Source organism: Macaca mulatta, chromosome 3 (genome assembly GCF_049350105.2).
Source record: "Macaca mulatta isolate MMU2019108-1 chromosome 3, T2T-MMU8v2.0, whole genome shotgun sequence".
NCBI classification, from domain to species: Eukaryota; Metazoa; Chordata; class Mammalia; order Primates; family Cercopithecidae; genus Macaca; species Macaca mulatta.
The window spans coordinates 113,691,626-113,712,908 of NC_133408.1; the positions used below are offsets into that span (position 1 = coordinate 113,691,626).

The 21,283-nt window shown below is 33.9% G+C and overlaps 1 protein-coding gene across 12 annotated transcripts in view; it reads left to right on the top strand.

Annotated features, from left to right (window-relative positions):
- DGKB (diacylglycerol kinase beta) overlaps window positions 1-21,283 on the top strand; it is a 764,082-nt gene that overhangs the window by 326,460 nt on the left and 416,339 nt on the right. For all 12 annotated transcript variants that reach the window (XM_015133916.3, XM_015133918.3, XM_015133921.3 and 9 more), the window contains 3 exons: window positions 1,753-1,838; window positions 3,946-4,035; window positions 10,169-10,329. In XM_015133916.3, coding sequence (XP_014989402.1) covers window positions 1,753-1,838; window positions 3,946-4,035; window positions 10,169-10,329 — 337 coding nt within the window. The remainder of the gene's footprint in view (window positions 1-1,752; window positions 1,839-3,945; window positions 4,036-10,168; window positions 10,330-21,283) is intronic.

Sequence of the window (21,283 nt, forward strand, 5' to 3'; positions counted from 1 at the left end):
ATCACCTGAGGTCAACAGTTTGAGACCAGCCTGGCCAACATGGTGAAACCCTGTCTCTACTGAAAATACAAAAATTTGCCAGGCGTGGTGGCGGGCACCTGTAATCCCAGCTTACTTGGGAGGCTGAGGCAGGAGAATTGCTTGAACCCAGGAGAAGGAGGTTGCAGTGAGTCGAGATTGCACCATTGCACTCCATACTGGGCAACAAAAGCAAAACTCCATCTCAAAAAATAAAAATAAAAAATAAAAAGACAATTCAATAGAAAGAAAGGTGCATCTTTGAATGTTCTTTGCATAGGAGAGGTTACACATCTCCAGGAAATGTATAAAAATATGTTCAACTCACTAGTAAACAGGGAAGTGTGATTTTACAACAAATACAAAGACATTGGTTTTCACTCATTATTACAGAAATATCATAAAGTTGTTCATATGTGGTGTTTTGTGGTTGCAAAGAAATGGACCCTTGCGTATTTGACAGTGGGAGCCATTCAGAGGGATATATTGAGGTAATGGAATATTTTTCTCCAGAGTGGCCTTCAAAACACATGCACACGTTTACACAAATGTTCTTCAAATAATGTTAAATACAATACTTTTTTGTAATAATGAGACACCAGAAAAAGCTTAAAAATTCATAAAAAGAAATCATTTATTGTATCTTGTAGTGTGTGCACTTATTACAAAACATGATGCAGTGCTTAAAAATAATAATCTGACAGAATGCCACACGTGACATCTGCATATGTTATATACTGATACACAAAGTTCTCTAAGACATATTTGAAGTTAAAATAAAACCACACAAGTTAATGAACAGTATGTATAGCACAATTTTATTCGTGTTGAACATATATGTGTAATACAGACATGTATGAATATTTGTATATATAAGTACGTAGAAAAATTCCTTGGATAGTTGCATATTATATCACTGTCAGTTGTTATCTTTGGGACAAGGGAGGTGAAGGGACACATACCAAAATTTCTGTCCTGTTTCAATTTTTTATTGCAATAAAGTAGGCTATGACTGTATAGCTGGCTACATTACCTGCCTTTGTTGCTTTTCACAAGGTAGGTTGCATTATTAAGCACACTGCATGCAGTAACAGCAGAAGCAGTGGGTATTTATGGCAGCTGACCCAGCAATTAGGCTGGAGTGTTCCTGGATGGAAAATGCTGTCAACCAGGTCAAAATACAAGGTGAAGCCTGACTCCTACTTGCAGATTCTCAGTCAAAAGAAAAGTTGGCTAGAACCCCAGTTGCAGTCTGATCAATTTCTCCCAGTAATGGAGAAAGTACAAAATTGTTAAAGACATATTTACTGACATAACTGTCACATTTATATATTCACTCAAAAGATAATTTTGGATTGAAGAAATTTATTAAGTGAAATAATGTAGTATATGTCATTCTGGGTTATGTGAACTGCAAATCACATCTAGGAGAATATCTTAATGAAAATTATTATCATTTGCTAATTTTATTCTTAAAATTTTAGAGTTTATTAAAGAAAAATAGAGTATATTCATTATGGAATCTAGACTATATAATTACAAAATATTTTTAAATTATAGAATCTTGAATATATAATTATAAAATAGGATTAAAGCTATGTAAGTTATGATTGAGATATTTTAGTTTTTATAAAATAAAAATGTATTTCATCAGGTAAAATGCTAATGATACAAAACTGAAAATATCTTATTTTTAAACTATTAATCATGTGCCATAACATGCTTATTTTTCAGGTTAAACTTTTTCCGTGATGTCCCTGACTTCAGAGTGTTAGCCTGTGGTGGAGACGGAACCGTGGGCTGGGTTTTGGATTGCATAGGTAATGCAGACACATACTTAACATGACTGGGGAGAGAGCAATAGCTTTAAATCCTGTTTCATCTGTGTATCTATTGCGTGTATCATTATCTTTGGAAGCAGTGATATAATTGGACATCTGGAGGTTTGTACACTATTTACTGGTTTAACATATTATTCTATAGTTCAAAAATTTAACTGGCAAAATAGTTTACAAGTATCTAGAAATCCTTCCTTTCTAATCCACTTCTTACAGTGTTTACCAAATTTTCAGAGTTGTTTTCAAATGCGGCTCTAGGAAATCAGATTGTTTGTGTGCCCCAGACAAGGAACTGAAGGAGCAGTCTTAGTATTTGTGATAAAGTCTGTGCCAAATTGATGTTCTTACATTATTAAAACATGGACCCTCAAAATCTTACCCTCTGTATACATTCATATCGTTATCATCCACCATCATCATCATCATAGCTAATTTTTATTCATCATGTTGTCTTGTTTATTCCTCACAACTCTATGACACAGATAGTATTAATAATCCCATGTAGAGATAGGGAACCTAAAACTTGGTAAAAGTAAATAACTACAACAAAGTCTTATAGTTGTGAACTGAGAGAGCTGAGATTAGAACCCACAGTTAAACCTTATTCTATATTGCCTCTCTATTTAAGTTGAAAAAGCTCGATTTTTATAAGTAAACAACACAAGAACATCACTGACAATGTAAGATAAGTATGCAGCACAAGAAAAACTATAAATTCAGGAAAATTATTTGGTTTTTCAGATATAGTCAGTTGTCGGAACTGGTTATTAGTTAGAAAAAGAGATCATGAATAGGCCTTTATGAGGAAATAAATCCAAAACAAATATTGACTCTCTTTGGTCTCATTTCAGTTACTGCATTGATCAATTCTTTGTTTAAAACAGGCCCTTTCATAGAACGAATTGATTCAAAAGAAGTTTTACCTTCTGTATAACTTGAAACAGACACCTATTTAGTCAATGCAGATAACATTCTGTCTTTGCATACGCTAAAAATATTCAAATTAAAAATAAATACATGTTGGCAACACTTTTGATAAGGATCTAACAGCTTTAATCTACTAATATTTGATTTAAAAAGCAACAGTGAAAATTCTGATCTGGCCTTCCATTAAACAATGTAGATCGTATTTACATGTTTTATCTGAGAAGACAACAGAATTCAAGAACTACAAAAGTTAATGAGTTAGTTGGAAAAGTATCTGAGGACTTGTAAGGATTTTAGAGGAAAAATAGCAGGAATTCTTAGCTCGTTTTAGCCCTCAAAATCTTGTCGTTGGCTATTTCACTGTGACATGTCCCTACATTATCTAGCCCCTCTATCCTACACACATACATACATTGATTTTGAGGGGCTAAGAAGAAAGAAAAAATAAAAGAAAGTAATATACATTTGTGAGATTAATTCAAGGCATGCGATGATTCAAGCCAAAGCATATGGGATGTCAGCGGCAGAGATCTTTACTGCTCTGAACCCAAAGCATTATGTGATGTAAAGATTAATCTCATGGAAAACCTGCTGATCTCGGTGTACTCCAGCTGTTAACGTTGTGTTCCGTTTGCTCTGACACAAAGCAGCACCACGGGTGGGAAAAAGTCAAGGACATTGTTAGCAATTTACTCACTTCTATAATTCAACAGTTTGCAAATATTTTATTCCTCTAAGTAAAATGTACCTGGAATTGATGTTGCAAAAGGACTTTATATAGGAACCTACACATCCATCCTAGTTGTGTCTCTGTATTGTAATCTTATGCTGTATATAATAATATCCCTGAGGATTGTAATTGAGAAAAGACACACAACAATTTTTAGTTCAGTTAAGATATTTAAAAAGCTTTCCTCTTGCCTGAGTTTTGAAAATTCCATCATTCTGTGAATAATAGTATTTGTGTTTTATCAATTGCTACAAATGTTTACAAATTATCCATAATTCATTATGGTATATATCTTAAAAATACAATTATGTTTTGTTTATGAGTACCTATTGAAATTCCTTCATTTAATATCATCAGCCTATCTTTCTATTTCCATTGTTTTATTTGAATTTGAAATTTTCTTTATTTGTATTTTTTTTTTTTATTCTGCAGAAAAGGCCAATGTAGGCAAGCATCCTCCAGTTGCAATTCTGCCTCTTGGGACTGGCAATGATCTAGCGAGATGCCTGCGATGGGGAGGAGGTAAAGCAGCTGCAACAACAAAAGCAGAAACAGTACACAACACCCTTTTCCCTTGCAAAACAAAAAGAAAAAAAAAAACAAAGAAACAAAAACCATATGATTTCAGTGAATATAACAGATATGGTATATATAATATATCATTTTGAGCAATAATCTTGGATAGAAGAACAAATAGTGGTCAAAGAGACCATGGGTATTGGGTTTTAATGTGGTATTAATTACAGACTTACACTAGACGAGTGCAAGTTTCCAAACATCTCTGGTTTTTGTTTTTGTTTTTTTATTTTTTGTTTTGATTTTTTTGTTAGAAAATAAGGTACATATGGATGCACTTAATTTTTATATTTTTAATTTATAAGTTTGGTGGTAAAATCACAAAGGAAAAATGAAAGGCTTAACAAATTAGTTTCCCAGGAGTGAATACGTTAAATAATACTCAGTTTTTAAGACTCACTCTATGCTAGCCAGCTGTGCTCTGCACTTTGGATACAGAGTTGACAAAATAAAAACAAAAATACGTTAACTTTTAGTGGCACATAAAATCATATGTGAGACTTTACACTAACAAGTAAACAGATGATCATTGTAAGGAAAGACATCACTGAGGATATGACATAGAAAAAAAAAAAAAAAACCTACTAGCTAGATAATGACACAGCCATGTAAAGCTGGGTGTGAACTTCATAGGCAGAGGGAACATCGAGTTCAAAAGCCCAAAGGTGGCAAGGCACTTGACGTATTCAAGAAACTGAAACTGAAATAGCGTGGGTGGGGTAGGGTAAGCAAGAGAGAATATTTTGAGATGAGGTCTTAAAACATTTTGCAGAGTCACTAATAGGCTATATTTATCTGAAGATCACTGAACGCCACCAGATAAGATCACTAAACACCACCAGACTTTGGTAAAGAAACAGGACTTGAATGCTAAATATTTTTAGCATCAAAGCTCATTTAGAGAAGTTTGAAAAGTGTCTACTAAGACAAGGTGAACAGAGTCCCTGGAGAGCTTGTTAAAAATACAGTGGCCTGACCCCACCCCAGACGTGCTGAATGGAAATATCTGGAGTTGGGAACTGAGCAGATGATTTTTTTTTTTTTTAAACAAAGTCCCTAAGTAACTCTGATTTACAGCAAAGTTGGAGAACAATTCCATGAATATCTGACCAACTAGCTCTAAGTTGTGTACATGCTTGACTAAATCAAGAACTTAGTATGTAATCTATTTGGGATTTTCAGTAAGAATATACTTAAGGAGTATTTTCATGAGTTGCATTAGAGTTCATGAAATCTAAAGAAATGAATAAAGACATCACCGTTTCTGATAAGATACTTGTATTTGCCAGTGTTCATACAAGCGCATTGATTGAAAAGAAAGAAAATATGTGTGTCTTCTTGCCATAATCTTCGGTAACATATATTTGATGTATATGAAAATTAGTAATTTGATTTTTGTTTCCAAATTAACAAATGGCCTAAATGTCAAATTTGATAAAGAAGTCCGTTTTTAGCATACTCTAATCATTCTTGTGAAACCGCATACAAAGTACTAACAATGGATAAAGGCAAGGACATGTGTCAAAGTATCTATTAGTGTTGAATTCTCTGTGAGTGTCTGATATGTGTTGGCACTGTTCTAGGTACTAAATATACAGTGAGGAAATAAACAAATGGCTTCTATCCTTCTAGAGATTACATTTTCATTGAGTATAATGGACAATAAATCAAACAATAATGAAATATATAGTTATAAAATGATATCAAGGAATCAGAAGAATGAATAATAGGATGAACTATCTAGCTAGATGGGAAAGAAGGTCTCTCTGAGGAGGTAACATTTAAGCTGGACCTAAAATATAAGAAGGAGGAGAAATAGCTCTCTGTGTTTCAAGGACTGAAGGGAGGAATGCAGGTGGGGTTGCTGAAGAAGCAATGCAGTGGTGGGCAATTAGGGGTGGTGAGTATTATGACTTTGGAAAGATAATTGGGAGCCAGATAATGCAGGAATTTGTTTGTTATTCTAAGGGTTTTATTTGATTGAATTTGGCATGCAAAGTGAAGCTTTGAAAGTCTCAGAAGCAGAGTAACACACTGACACATTTTCAAAACAGATTAATTTGGGGGTAGAAAATAAACTGGTCAGAAAATGTGAAAACATGCAGAACTATAGTTCTCCAAATGAGAACTTCTATTATAGCTGTTCTAATTACATAATAAAGTGAGTAGACTAGAGCTTGCATGATGTAAATCAGGCAAGTAGACAAACTGGAGGTACATATTCAGGCTCAGTTTAATTGTACTTACCAGTGGATTGGTTAGGAGTTTTAGGGAAAGCAAGGTATCAAGATGCCCAAGTTTAGCAATTAGAGAAATGAAGATGCCATTTGCTAGAGATCATTAACAAAGAAATATGCTTTACAGTGGGATTATTTCTTGACAGATGTGTAACTTTGAGCACATTACTTAAAAACTGGCTGTAGATTCCTCATCGAAGAAAATAATAGTGCGTACCTTGTAGATTCTTGTGCTAAACTGATAAATTGTTTGCACAGTGTTTGTATTAGTTTGTTCTCACACTGCTATAAAGACATACCCAAGACTGGGTAATTTATAAAGAAAGTTTTAATTGACTCACACTTCCAAATGACTGGGGAGGCCTCAGGAAACTTACATTCATGAAGGTGAAGGAGAAGCCAAGGCATGTTTTACATGACAGCAGGTGAGAGAAGCAAATGAGCAAAGGGGAAATAGTCCCTTATAAAACCATCAGATCTCATGAGAACTCACTCACAGAACTGCATGGAGGAAACCACCCTCATGATCTAATCACCTCCCCCCAGGTCCCTCCCTTGACACATGGGGATTATGGGGATTACAACTAAAAATGAGATTTGAGTGGAGACACAGAGCCAAACCATATCAATGTTTGTGTTAAGAACTTTATGCAGTTGCAATAATTATTATTATGCTTAGTATTTGTAGAAGAAAGTACTTCATTCCACCATTAATCATTTGGTTCACTTAAGATTCAGGGAATCTTTTGACTTGAAGCCTCTTTTTTATAAGCATATATTTTCATATTTTGGAAAAGTTGACACTGTAAGTCTATAGGATATCCTAGCTTAATTAGCATTATTTTTGTAAATTTCTGGCAATCATTAGTCTCTCTTAACAACAATTTAATGGCAAGGAAAATCTTGTTAGTGTAAACTGAGGAGGTAAGTAATAGTTGTAAATGGGACACACTTTTATACAAATTTGTTGTTGCATTTCTTTATGTGATTTTCATTTGCAACAATTTCTATGACTTTTTAGATTCAGTCATTATAACATGATATCATTAAATATAAAATAAATATTAATTATGTTTTCATTTTGTTTCTTAGCCTGGAGTGATTACAGGCTTTAAATCAAAATAATAAAAGAAAATAGCATTGTTCTTTTCTATAAAAATCTTTTGCTGGCATATTTAGTGGATTTGATTTATCTTTTTAAAAATCATTATCTTCTTGGGTATAGGAATCCTATTAATAGTTACACATCATTATTTAACAATCTTGAGCATAGATACTTACAAGAAGTAGGGAAAAGATATTTGTTAAATGGGGGACTACAGTTTAGAGTTCATCTATATGAATCACTTCTGAATTGCATATGTTGTAATTCTCAAGATTTATTTATTGCCTCTTTCTACTTTTGCTTGGCTAGAAGACAGATTTAAACTAGCCTTTTTCATGTTTAGTCATAAAAATCCCTGTACTCATATCTAGTGGTAAAGATTTTAAGCTGAGTGACCCTGCTGCAATGTAGCTGTGGTAATTGATTTTCATTACATTCATTCCTCTCATGTTCTCTCCTGGTTAGGTTGCTGTTCCTACATTGTTCTAGTGTTATGTTGGACAGTGCTGCTATTAACTGGAGACATGACTGAGAACAAATTCAACATTTCTTAAAGCAGTATTATTTACTTGTATTTCTGCTAATTGTGTATATGTATACACATACACACACGATACTCCTGTATTATAATATATATTATTATATGCAAATTAATTTATGTCTAAAAACTATCAAGCTTATTCTGAAATGAAAGCAGAATATGGAAAATAAATGAATATATTTAAGTGTTTTTATTTAATTCAGTAGGTAAAATAATATATATGTATATAATTTGTTTGTGGAGCTATTACTTCTTAAAAGAAATTAACAATTAGAAATGAATTAAACATTTAGAATAAGGTAGCACTATTAAGAAACATGAAATATTAGTAAATATAATTATCATAATCTTGCAGTTTAAACCATTCAGTGTTTTGCCACTGAGTACAGTTATATGCATATTATTAATACTTACAGCTTCAAATTATACTATAAGACATATGATAGCTTTTGAAATAATATTTAATGTTTTCAATGTTTATGTAATCATTACTTATTGTACCCTTTACTGTATGTATTAAATAGCACGTAATTACTTTTTAAACCTGTGTAAGGTAAGAAGTGGTGATGGGCTCCAGAAGAGGTATTTCTAGTTTCTGGTGGCCTTCACCTTCTAATAGTTAATTGAACAGATACACCTTAAGTGTAATGTATTCCTCTTTAGGGAATTTTGGCATATGAGAGTGCCTGTTTTCTTTTAACCCAATGAGTTTATTCAATGATATGTATGCTAATAGTTCTAATGAGGACTCATAGCCTCTGGCATTTCCTTGTTCAACAGTTAAATAATGAACAGAAAAAAGCAAAAACTGAAAATATTGTTCCAACTCAAAATATCATTTTAGGACTCTATGTGTGCTTTTATATGGGTGAAGAGAGAGATGATTTAACTTAGTACAATATTTCAAATTCTGATGGTATCATCATCAGTAGTATAATATTATTGAGAACTTTCTATTTTCTGTTTTAGGCCTCATGTACTGAGATCTTTTTAAACATTATCTTGCTTAATCTTCACAAGAAACCTAAGGTTTTGACAGGGAAGGAAACTAATGTTGAGGGAGATTAAGAAACAAAAACAGTAACTCTGTCAGGTTTAGGCTGCAGTGATAACTATAATGTTATATACTTACAGGTAAATTGAATATTGAGAATGCAATATTGACAAGACTTTTATTTTCAGGTCATGTTGACCATCTATCATAGATTCATTAAAAAACTGATTTGTTGAGCATTTACTCTATGGCAGGCTTAAGAGGAACCTGTAGTGAGAAAAACACAAGTAACAGCAACGTGGTGTACTAGTTCTAAGATAGGGCCAGTTTTGAGAACTGTGTGTAGGGGACTGCATGAGGGGCATCTGAGCCATTATTTTGAAAGGGTGATTTCCAGAATGAAGTGCTAGCAAATTTATTAATTTTATTTAAATTTATTGTTTTAAAGATGGAATATTGCTCTGTTACCCAGACTGGGATACAGTGGTACAAACATAGCTCACTGCAGCCTGGAACTCCTGGCCTCAAGTAGTTCTCCCGCCTCAGCCTCCTGAGTAGCTGAGACTACAGGCATAAGCAGCAGCACTGGGAAGAAGTATTAGCAAATATAAAGCCGTGCCAAGGAAATAGATGCAAACCAACCAAAAAGAAACGGGGTACCCTGAGTAGATAGAATAAGAAACAAAATTTTAAAACAAAGAGTAGGACCTTTGACCTAAATTGAAAGTTTTATATCACTAGAGGTGAAAAGGTGAGAGAGTAAGAGAGTGATGGAAAGGAAAAAGTCTAAAATGACATCCACATTTTTGACTTTTGCAACTGGGTAGAGAATGATGTCTTTGCGAAGTCAGCTGCACATAAGGAAGATATGGAAGCAGAGAATTCATTCAATTTTGAATCTATTTATATAAAATTTTGTGGGGTATACAGTAGAAATGTTCACTTGGCAGTTGTATATGCTGAGAATTGGCACCACAAAAGAGAAGAGAAATACAGTACGCGTTACAAATTAAAGTTGAGAATTAAATATGGGTATGAGTATAATGTTATAATTAATTCTTCATTTTGTTGTAGAATGTGCTTCAAAATCATTATTTATCTTTAGAATATTACATATGCATAAACACACGGAAACATAAAAATACAGCTTTTTTATTTGGTTGGAGTTCTTTTCTCAAGGTATTTTTTTTTTTTCCCGTTAGGTTATGAAGGTGAGAATTTGATGAAAATTCTAAAAGACATTGAAAACAGCACAGAAATCATGTTGGACAGGTGGAAGTTTGAAGTCATACCTAATGACAAAGATGAGAAGGGAGACCCAGTGCCTTACAGTATCATCAATAATTACTTTTCCATTGGCGTGGTAAGATTTTCCACTAAATTTTACCTTTATACCTGTACTGGATAATCACAGTAAGAAAACTTTCACACTATGAAAATTTACTGATTATAAATAATTGATTTTACCTTGTGCCATCAAAACATCTCTTCTAATAGGCAATTATTATTGCTCTAATGACTGATTATTATTTTTATCATCACTTACTAATTTAAAGTCAGAGTATCAGCAACTGACATATTTTTCATGTTTTAAACAAGGAGAAAAAACTATATTCTTTGTAACTGGTTTATTTGTGTTACCAAAATGAAGCTTAGAATGATTTAATATACTTACAAGTTTTAGAGTATAAGCTAAAGCTCCATATTGTTGAAAATGTGAAAATATTGCATTAAATTTTATCTTACTTTGAGATTTATTTTATAAAATCATTATAGCTTACTAAAAATCTAAGAAAAGTCTACAAAAAAATCCTGCTACTATTCTCAAGTGATTAATAAGTCAGAAGGCTGACTTTTCACTTCATTTCTTTTAGAATCTTACACAGAGTAAAATATTATTTGGCAGTTGAAATAGTTGTTAAAATTTTAATCCTAAAGGAATAATTTTAACAGTGATTATATGTATTTTTAGCCAACGATTATGAAATCTAAAAATATATAAAGCATTACATTCCATTTAATGTATGTCACACCATGCTAATTTTATGTCATGTCACATCACACACACACACACACACACACACACACACACACACAGTAAAAGGCTATAAAAAGGCTACTAGAATATAGAAAACATTGGTTGTGTCCATGAACTTAAGAGGTAAGCTACCTGGGTAAGAATCTTTAAGCAAATTATTTAATCTCAGTATCTCAGTACCATGCTGGTTATTATTTCCTCTCTCATAGAGTTACAAATATGATTGTACATTTAAAGAGTCTCATAGAATGGTAGATAATAAAGGCTAAATACACAATGGTTACTAATACTGTAATGACTATTATTATTTGAAAGAAAAATGCAATGTCTCTTGATCCAGAGAAGCCCTCCTATTCACACTGGTATAAAAACAGTATTTTTGAGGGCTTTCTTAGTGTATCACTTACACACAACCTAATTCACTCATTGTAAGTGTACTTTTTAATGATTTTAGTAAATTAATCCAGTTTTAGAACATTTCTATTATGCAAATCAGAACCCTCATGCCCGTTTTTATTCAATCTTGGCTGCTTTTCCCAGTTTCAGGAAGGAATTGATTGGCTTTCTGCCTCTAAGATTCGTCTTTTATGGACATTCTGTATTTCAAAATATCCAAAATCTCACAAATAACCGCTAAAGGACTTACTCATGTAACCCAATACCACCTGTATGTACCTCAATAACATATGGGAAAATAATTTTTAAAATCACACAATATAGGACTTTTGCATCTGGAGTCTTTCACTTAAGATAAAGTTTTTGAGTTCATTCATGTGAACTGTATAAATACTGTTTTCCTTTTTTGTTGTTGAATAGGATTCTGTTGCATGGAGATATCAGATATTACTTATCCCTTCATCAATTGATGGACATTTTGATTGTTTCCAATCTTTAGATATTAATGATGCCAATCTCTTAAGTCTCTTAGGATTCTTTGTTTGTTTTGGTTACTAGACTTTTTAACTCCTGAATTTCTACTTGGTTCTTTTGTTTATAATTTTGTATCTTTCATTAACGTTTTCTATTTGGAGAGTCATTGTTGCTATACTTTATTCTTTAAATGGTGTTTCTTTTAATTCTTTTGACATATTTATAATATATGTTTTGAAGTATTTATCTGTGAAGTCAAACATCTGTGCCCCATCAGAGACCTTGCTTGTTTGCTTGTTATTTTCCTAAATGTGTGACACATTTTCCCATTCTTTTGCATATATCCTTGTTTTTTGTTGAAAACTGAAAATTGTTTATATTTTTAATTCCCTGGATTTTTATTTGCCCACAGTGGTTATTATTGTTCCTATGTTTGTCTATTTAATGACTTGCCTGTGGAGCCTTTCTTTCTTATGTTGTATATTGCTTTGCTAGAGGTCACCACTGTGTCAAAATGGTTGTCTAGAGATTGTACTCAAACACTTCAAGCCAGTAAGTCTTCTTTTCTTTGTCATCACATCCATGTGTTCATTGAAGAATGTATTCAAAGTTCAGACAATTAGAAATCACCTTCAGCTTTTAACATAATCTGCCATTTCTTTTTTCTCTTCTGCTCACATACAAAACCTCTCATTTAACCAAGGATGTGTAGGTAACTAGGATCCTCTTATGTCTCTTCTGAGCATTTGTGTAGCCTTGCAAATCCATACAGATTTTCAGACAGCCAGGAATATATAGAAGTTTATCACAGCCCATATGAAAGTTTGATTCCAAGATCTTTTGTTAAATTTCTGGCCAATCTGCTAGTTAATTGCTTGCCCTAGAGTCAGTTTCACAAACTCAGGCTAGCTATAACATTGGCTCTCCCTGTTCATTTGCCACAGATATCACTACTGTAAGTGTAAGCTGTAAAACAATGTTCTAGGCCATAGAGATTTTCTGGCTTCCATTTCAAATCAAGTCAGCTCCACTCATAATGAAGCTACTTGTTTTCTTAGCTTATTCCACAATAAGGACTACAGCACCCAGGGACCTGAAGGCTAAGGAAGCAGCCCAAGACTGAAACATCACTAGAGAGTTCTTATCTGAGGCTCAATAGTTTTTTCTAAATATTTCTCATTTTTTATATGCTTCGGTCAATTTCCAGGGATTCTCAACAGAGAAGAATTTTGCTTCTTCCCGAAGGACATTTGACAATGTCTGCTTGATTGTCATGACTAAAGTAGGTTTTTTGGTTTTTTTTCTTCTAAGTAGTAGGTAAAGTTGGGAATGCTGCTAAATACCCTCACTGCATAGGACAACACCTCAAATACGAAGTAAAGAATTATACAGCTCAAAATGTCAATAGTGTTGAGGTTGAAAAACCCTTATATTAGTAAACAGAAATACACTTGACCTTTGAACAACACAGGTTTGAATTGCACTGGTCAACTTGTAGATATTTTTTCAATAAAAGTTATACCCAGTGTAATTTGCCTCCCCTTTCACCTTCTCCACCTCTTTTGCCTCTGCCACCTCTGGAACAGCAAGATCAACCCCTTCTCTTCTTCCTCACCTTTAGCTTACTCAATCTGAAGATGATGAAGATAAAGACCTTTATGATGATCAACTTCCACTTAATGAACAGTATATATATTTTCTCTTTCTTGAGATTTTCTTAACATTTTCTTTCCTTTAGCTGACTTTCTGGTAGGAATAGAGTATATAATATGTATAACATATGAAATATATGTTAATTGGCTTTATGTTATTGGTAAGGCTTCCAGTCAACAGTAGAGTATTGGTTGTTAAGTTTCTGGATAGTCAAATGTTACACTCAAATTTTTTTGTCTGCAAGAGTGGTCGGCGCCCCTAATTCCCATGTTGTTCAAGGGTCAATTCTATTTAAATACAAAAAGTGAAGGTGTTTGAAAAGGAGAAATGATACAAAACCAAAAAACTTGAAAAGGAAAGCTATTATAGAAATGAGGCAGAAAATTGCAGAGAGTAACAACAACAACAAAAATTCATAATGTTGACAAAACTGAAAGCTACATTATTGAGAAAAGTTAATCAGACTTATTGAAAAACTGATTTTGTAAAAGTACTGTAAAGAGAATTATAAGTAAACAATATATGGTGAAAAGGAAAAAATATAACAAGTAATAAAAATAATGATAAATACATATATATATTCCAATTGAAAAAATATATAATTGAAAATATATTATGACTAGTATGAGAGTATAGCAAATTTTCCAAATACAAAATCAACTTAAATATTCACTAGTATATTCTTATATTAGCAATAATCAATGAGTTTCCAAAAACAATAGCAAAAAAAATTGAAAGTATCTAGGAATTAATTAAAAATACACATGACCTAATAAAGAAAATGTTAAAACTCTCTGCAAAGACACACAAGATCAGAATAAATGGAGACATTTTCTATTCTTATATGAAATTTCTTGATATAATATTCAAATTAATTTATAATTTAATGTATAACTACTCAAGATTGGAGCTGGAATTTATGGCAAACTTATTTAAAATATGTATGACAAAAAGCTAAGTCAATTTTAATAATAAGGGCAGAAATAAATTTGTTTTACCAAATTAGACATGCTACAGTCGGATTGGATAATTATAACAGAATGGTCCTATGAAATAATAGATGAATGAATCAGTGAGGAAGTACAGAGACACATACTGGAACTTAGTATAGGGATGGCACTAAAATTCACTGGGGGAATGACAGATTATTTAGTTGATAATGTTCAAAACTAGGTCCCTAGGAAGAAAAATATTTTGTTAGAACTCTACCTCACATTATATAAGTACATGCCAGACTTATTGCAAAACTAAATTTAAAAGACATTTAGAAACTAATAAAAACTGTGTGATAGAACGTATAAGGCAGATCAGAACTAATTAAATAAATAAGGTGGCTTTAACTGAGTTTTCTTTTAAAGAGTCTTGTTCCCTTTGACTTGGAGCTCTTTTGGCTGAGCATAATATGGGGATTAGGAGGATGAAGGGAGGAGCCATTCCCCCCGGAAAGATTTACTCCTGCCCCAGGAACACAAAATCTCAGTGCTCAGGGACATAATCACAGCAATAGATCTTCTACCTTGAATGTCATTCAACAAAGTCATCTACTCAGCAACTTGCATTTCTCTTCCTCGATCAATGAATCTAGAATATAATGAAATAAAATAAATTAACTATCTCAAACCATTCTCGAACATATAACAAATAGTGGAGTTGAAGGATTTAAAGTATATGGGATGCATCTCAACTTTATGCTATAACCAGCATGAAAAAGCTTAAGACGAGCACATAGTTTGTACTTGAGATTGTCTCTGGGAACCCTTCTGCTGTCTAGTTACAAAGTGATCTCCAAGTTTGATTCTACTCTCAGTATTGTTTTCATTATATCAACTATTTTCCCTTATTCACTGACTGCTAGCATTGCACAATCTACAAAGAAACTTACCTCTGATTTTTAGAAAATTCAAGAAGGTTAGAAATATGTAGCTATGTCATCTTTATATTCATCATGATCTACCCTTTGTATCATTCAGAATGGTTTGACTGCTGGTACAAACAAACCCAAATTTTCAGTGGTCTGACAGTAATAAAAATCAGTTTTTCCTCAGATGACAGGTCAGGATGGGTTAAAAATTGGGGAGAGGCTCTGCTCTATTTTGTCAGTCAGTGACCCAGGCTCCTTCTATCTTGACAGGTAACCTTCTCTATTCAACAACTGAATGGCTAAAGAAAGTGGATTTTTTTTAGTGGGCCCATACCTGGAAGATGTAACATCATTTCCACTCATAACTCACTGTCCAGATCTCAATCACTTGCCTGCACATAATTGTAAGGAAGCTGAGGAAATAACTTTTGTCTATCTAGGAAGAAAAGGGAAATTGATCAATAACTAGACACTATGCCAATTCCTTCTTTTTAATGCTTTTCCAATTTAGCCAGAACTATTGGAAATGATCCTGAAATCATAATTAATTCTAAAAATAGATGTTCTTCCACAGCGATGGTCCATCAATAAAAGCATATTTATTTAGTACCTTCTATGTACCAGGTACTGTTTGAGGATTAGCAATGAACATGATAGAAGTCTGTGTAGTCACTAAGCTTACATGGCAGTGAGGTGAAAGAAGATTGTCATGAGATGCTAGATAGCTGGACATTAGAAGCAAAAGCCAATTATAGATAACTTTAAATATCCAAGGAATAAAACTTTCTACCCCATTAGTTTTATTTCCATAATTGATTATTCATTCACTTGTTTAATTAAACAAACAAAAAAAACTAAGCACTTATTTTTTCCAGGCTCTAGGGTTATGGGAGTGAATTAAAGACACAGGTCATCTGGCTAGGTGCCATGACTCACTCCTGTAATCTCAGCACTTTGGGAGGCCAAGGAAGGCGGATCACCTGAAGTCAGGAGTTCAAGGCCAGCCTGGTCAACACGGTAAAACCCCATCTCTACTAAAAATACAAAAATTAGATGGGTGTGGTGGCACATGCCTGTAGTCCCAGCTACTTGGCAGGCTGAGGCAGGACAACTGCCTGGACCTGAGAGGCAGAAGTTGCAGTGAGTTGAGATTGCACCACTGCACTCCAGCCTGGGCAAAGAAAAAAAAAAAATACACACACACACACACACACACACACACACACACACATATATACACACACACAAGCCATCTCATTATTAGAACTTGGAGTTTAATGATGCAAGGAGATATTTTTAAAAAGTAAAAAAACAATGCACAAATATAACATTTTTGAAAATTGTGATAAATACTGTGAAAGAAAACAAAAGCTACCATGAAGAACATCAACTATAGATCTGAGAGTCAGAAAAGGCTTATATAAATAAGATGCATTTAAGAAGAGATCCGAAGAATATACATAAGTGAGATGGACACCAAAGAGTTGTCATGAGCATACCAGGCAAGTATAACTGTATGTGAAAGACGAGATAAGAAAGGGCTTAGTGTCTTCAAAGCTCTGCTAGGTCAATGTGCCTGGAACATGGAGAGTGATAGTGGGAGTAAATAACATGAAAGGCTGCTGTTAACACAGCTGCCACCATATCTTGAAGTCTCCTGGAAGACTATGGTGTGATTTGCCTTTTAAGTGATAGGTCACTAAATAATTAAATAATTATAATTAGGGAATGAGATAACCCAATCCATTTGCAGCGGAAATTCTTCTACTAAAGGTGATAGTTGGATATTAATTGAAAAATAAAACAATTGTCGTAAAAATGACACAAACTACTTTAAATATTTTCTACCTAAAATCTATAAATATAATTGAATTGGTCATCTTCCCTCGTAAACCCAGCCAATGTCTTAGTTTTGAATGTGAGTCACTGAGGTTCTACAAACTCTGCCTTGTGTAAACCACAGTCCATAATAAACTATCCATTATTTTCAGTTTCAGTTTATTTAAAGTAGAGTAAAATCTCAGAAGATACTTGTGAAGCCATATGAGTAAAATCTTTCTAGATACTTACAATGGTTTTTAAAAATCTTTTATAATTATTACCCTTACATATAATTATATAGCAAAGTTTCAGCATTTCATTTATATTAAATCTTCCTAAAGCATTTGACTTAGTTTCTATAAAATGCTTCTTTTTAAAATTATACTTTCCAATTATATGGAAAATTATACTTTCTAAATATATTTAATTAAATTATACAAGTATAATACAAACTAAAATAGGCATAAACAGGTTTGGAAACAACACGAGTGACTCTTGGTCATCATAAACCTCAAAAACTAAAAAGAAAAATGTGCAGATTTACTAGATGGTAGTCTATTAATAATATTTAGATTCAATATAATGTGTGAAATAAATATTAATCTGGCCACTCACTTAAAGGAAACTCAGTCTTTTAAAAAAATTACTATATTAAAAAAAATCATTCTGGTTGTCACATGGAGAATGGCATGGGAGTTTTCAAGAATGGAAGCAAAGAGACCATCCTAGAATATCTTCTAGTAAAATAAGATCAGATGAGGACACTAAGAGCCATGAATATTGAAAAAACTGGAGAGACTTAAGAAATATTTTGAAAATAAAATTGACAGTGTCCAGGGGATGGAAGGAAATAAAATATCCTGAGATTTTATGTTTAACAATTAGGTGGTCTCATTTACTGAGATGGGCTTAATTATTTATGATTCAGGTTTGGTAGAGGATATAAAGACTTGCTCAGTTTGAGGTGCATGTCAGTGGAAATTTTTGGGCTATGGGTGGATATTTAAGTCGGAAGCTTAGAAGACTAGCTCAATTAGAGAGAATTTAGAGTCATTGACATATTTATTATTTCTATATGGCTATATGAATCACCTTCCTAAAATTCAGTGGCTTAATATGCTAACCATTTTATTATTCACAAGTCTGTGTGTCAACTGGGTGGTTGTGTCATTAGTGGAAGATTACCTGGAGCTAGTCTATGCTGGTTTCCCTCGTATATCTGGCAGTTGGTTCTGGCTGTTGGTAGGATGATGATGATAAGCGGCCATAAGATTCCCAGCATCCAACAGGTTAAGCCAGACTTTGTTACATAATGGTGGAAAATTTTTCAGTAGAAAAAGAGGGTAAAGCCCCATGCAAATCTCTTGATGCAAACCTCTGTTTGCATCCAGTTTGTTAATGTGGCATTAGCCAAAGAATGTCACATGACTAAGCTTACATTCAGGGAGAGAAGATGTAGAAACTACCTCTTGATAGAAGACAGTTACATCGCAAGGGCACATTCAGGACTGGGAGAAAAGTTTATCCATTATTTTCCATCTACCTAAACATATACTTAAATCAGTGTGGACTGATAAGATTAATAGGGAGAGCTCAAAAAGAGAAGAAATGGAACTTTAGGATAAACCCTTGACGTTTACTAATACCTAGAGTCTGCTAGAGGAAGATTACATGGGAAACGTCCTGGAAAGCAATGACCAAAGAAGCAAGAGGAAAATAAAAACTATACAATGTTTAGGTAAGCAAAAAAAATAAAAAATAAATTAAGAAGAGAATGGCTTACTAAATAGAAAGCTGCTGAGAAGTCTGGTAAAAACAGGACAAAACAGAAGAAACTGGGCCAGTGAAGATGCATTTATAAAGACTATATAGTAACAGATGAGATATTTTAAACATGAATTTTTACATTCCACTTGATATTAAAATACAAATAACAAGAGTGATATCAGCAACGTGGCAGACCAGGAAGATCTTCATCTTCTTCCCCTGACAAACATATAGCTTCAGAAATATTTTACAGACTAATTCCCTTTGTGAGAAATCTGAAAATCTTTGAAACACCACTGTACCTTGGGAGAATGCAAAACCAGACTCATTTAAGTAGGTAGGGAGAATTGGGTTCCCTTCTCACTGGAGACCAGGCCCAGGCACATCATCATATGATCAGTAAGAAACTCCTCAACCTCCAGCTTTACTTACAGGAAGGGGTTAGTTTGAATGTCCAGCACTTCCACTTTTCCAAGATATCTCCCTGGAAGACTAGCTTCTGTCTTTCCAGGTTGGAACACTAATGAGTCCAGCAAAGCCAGCCACCTAGGGGAGAATACAGGCAGTGGCTTACACTAATGGACACCATTGATCCTTCTCCTTGCTCAGCACAGAGCAGGGAGACAAAAATTTTCAGCTCTCAGCTTCTGCCTGCTTAAATTAAAAGTAGCTCCATGAGTTCATCACCCAAATTTCTCCAGGGCTGCCCAAAGAGGTAACACTTGTCTTATCATTCTTGAAGCTCTGATGGGTCTAACACAGAGCTGCCTTTGGGAGAATGGAAATGTTGGCTTGTGCTAGTAGAAGCCATAGCTTTTTCATTCCCGTGGCTGAGCACAGAGTGAGCAGAAAAATTACAGTGACCTGCTTTTCCCTGGGGAAGGAAAAGTTGGTGAAGACCCCAGAATATTTCACCTGGCTAGTTGTTGGGGGTCTTTTCCATACAACGCTAGTCTGTGAAGACAGGGAGAGGTGAATGTTTTGTCTAATGTACAGATACCATCAACATAGAGAGTCAAAAAAAATGAAAAGGTAGACAAGGATATTCCCAACAGAGGACCGAAGTAAACCACCAAGAACAAACTTTAAAACAAAAACAAAAACAAAAACAAACAAACAAACAAACAAAAGAGTTATATGATTTATCTGACAGATCATTTAAAAGAACTCTCATAGAGATACTCACTGAGGTCAAGAAAATAATGCATAAACAAAGTGAGAATTTCAACAAAAAGATAGAAAATATTAAAAAGTACCAAATAGAAATTGTGGAATGGAAGAAAACAATAATTGAACTAAAAAATTCACTCAATTCTATCGACTCATTAACAGACAAAATGACACTTACCACTTTGAAGATTTCAAGAATTTTGGAAGGTTTATGTCAAGAAACAGAGGGAAAACCAAATATATATTTCATTACAAGAGTTAATCTCCAAAGTATGTAAGTAATTTCCACAAGTAAATAGTAAAAAAGGAATAACCTAGTGAATTAGTCTGTTCTCATGCTGCTAATAAAGACAGATCCAAGACTGGATAATTTGTAAAGAAAAATAGGTTTAATGGACTCACAGTTTCACATGGCTGGGGAGGCCTCCCAATCATGGCAGAAGGCAGAAGAGGAGCAAAGGTATGCCTTACGTGGTGGCAGGCAAGAGAGTGTGTGCAGCAGAATTCCCCTTCATAAAACCATCAGCTCTCCTGACACTTATTCACTATCACAAGAACAACATGGGAAAGACCTGCCCCCATGATTCAATTACCTTTCACTGGGTCCCTCCCACAATACATGGTCATTATTACAATTTAAGGTGAGATTTGGGTGTGGACACAGCCAAACCATATCTTCCCACACTTATCCCCTCCCAAATCTCCTATCCTCACTTTTCAAAAATCATGCCTTTCCAACAGTCCCCCAAAGTATTAACTCATTTCAGCATTAACTCAAGAGTCTACAGTCTAAAGTCTAATCTGAGGCAAGTCCCTTCTGCCTATGAGCCTGTAAAATCAAAGGCAAGTTAATTGCTTCCTAGATACAATGGGGGTACAGACATTGGGTAAATACACTCATTCTAAATGGAAGAAATTGTCCAAAACAAAAAGGAAGTCTGAAATCAAATAGGTCAGTCATTAAATCTTAAGGTTCCAAAATAATCTCCTTTGACTCCATGTCTCACATCCAGGTCATGCTGATGCAAAAGGTAGGCTTCCATGGCCTTGGACAGCTCCACCTCTGTGTCTTTGCAGTATATAACCTCCCTTCTGGCTGCTTTCACAGGCTAGCATTGAGTGTCTGCAACTTTTCCA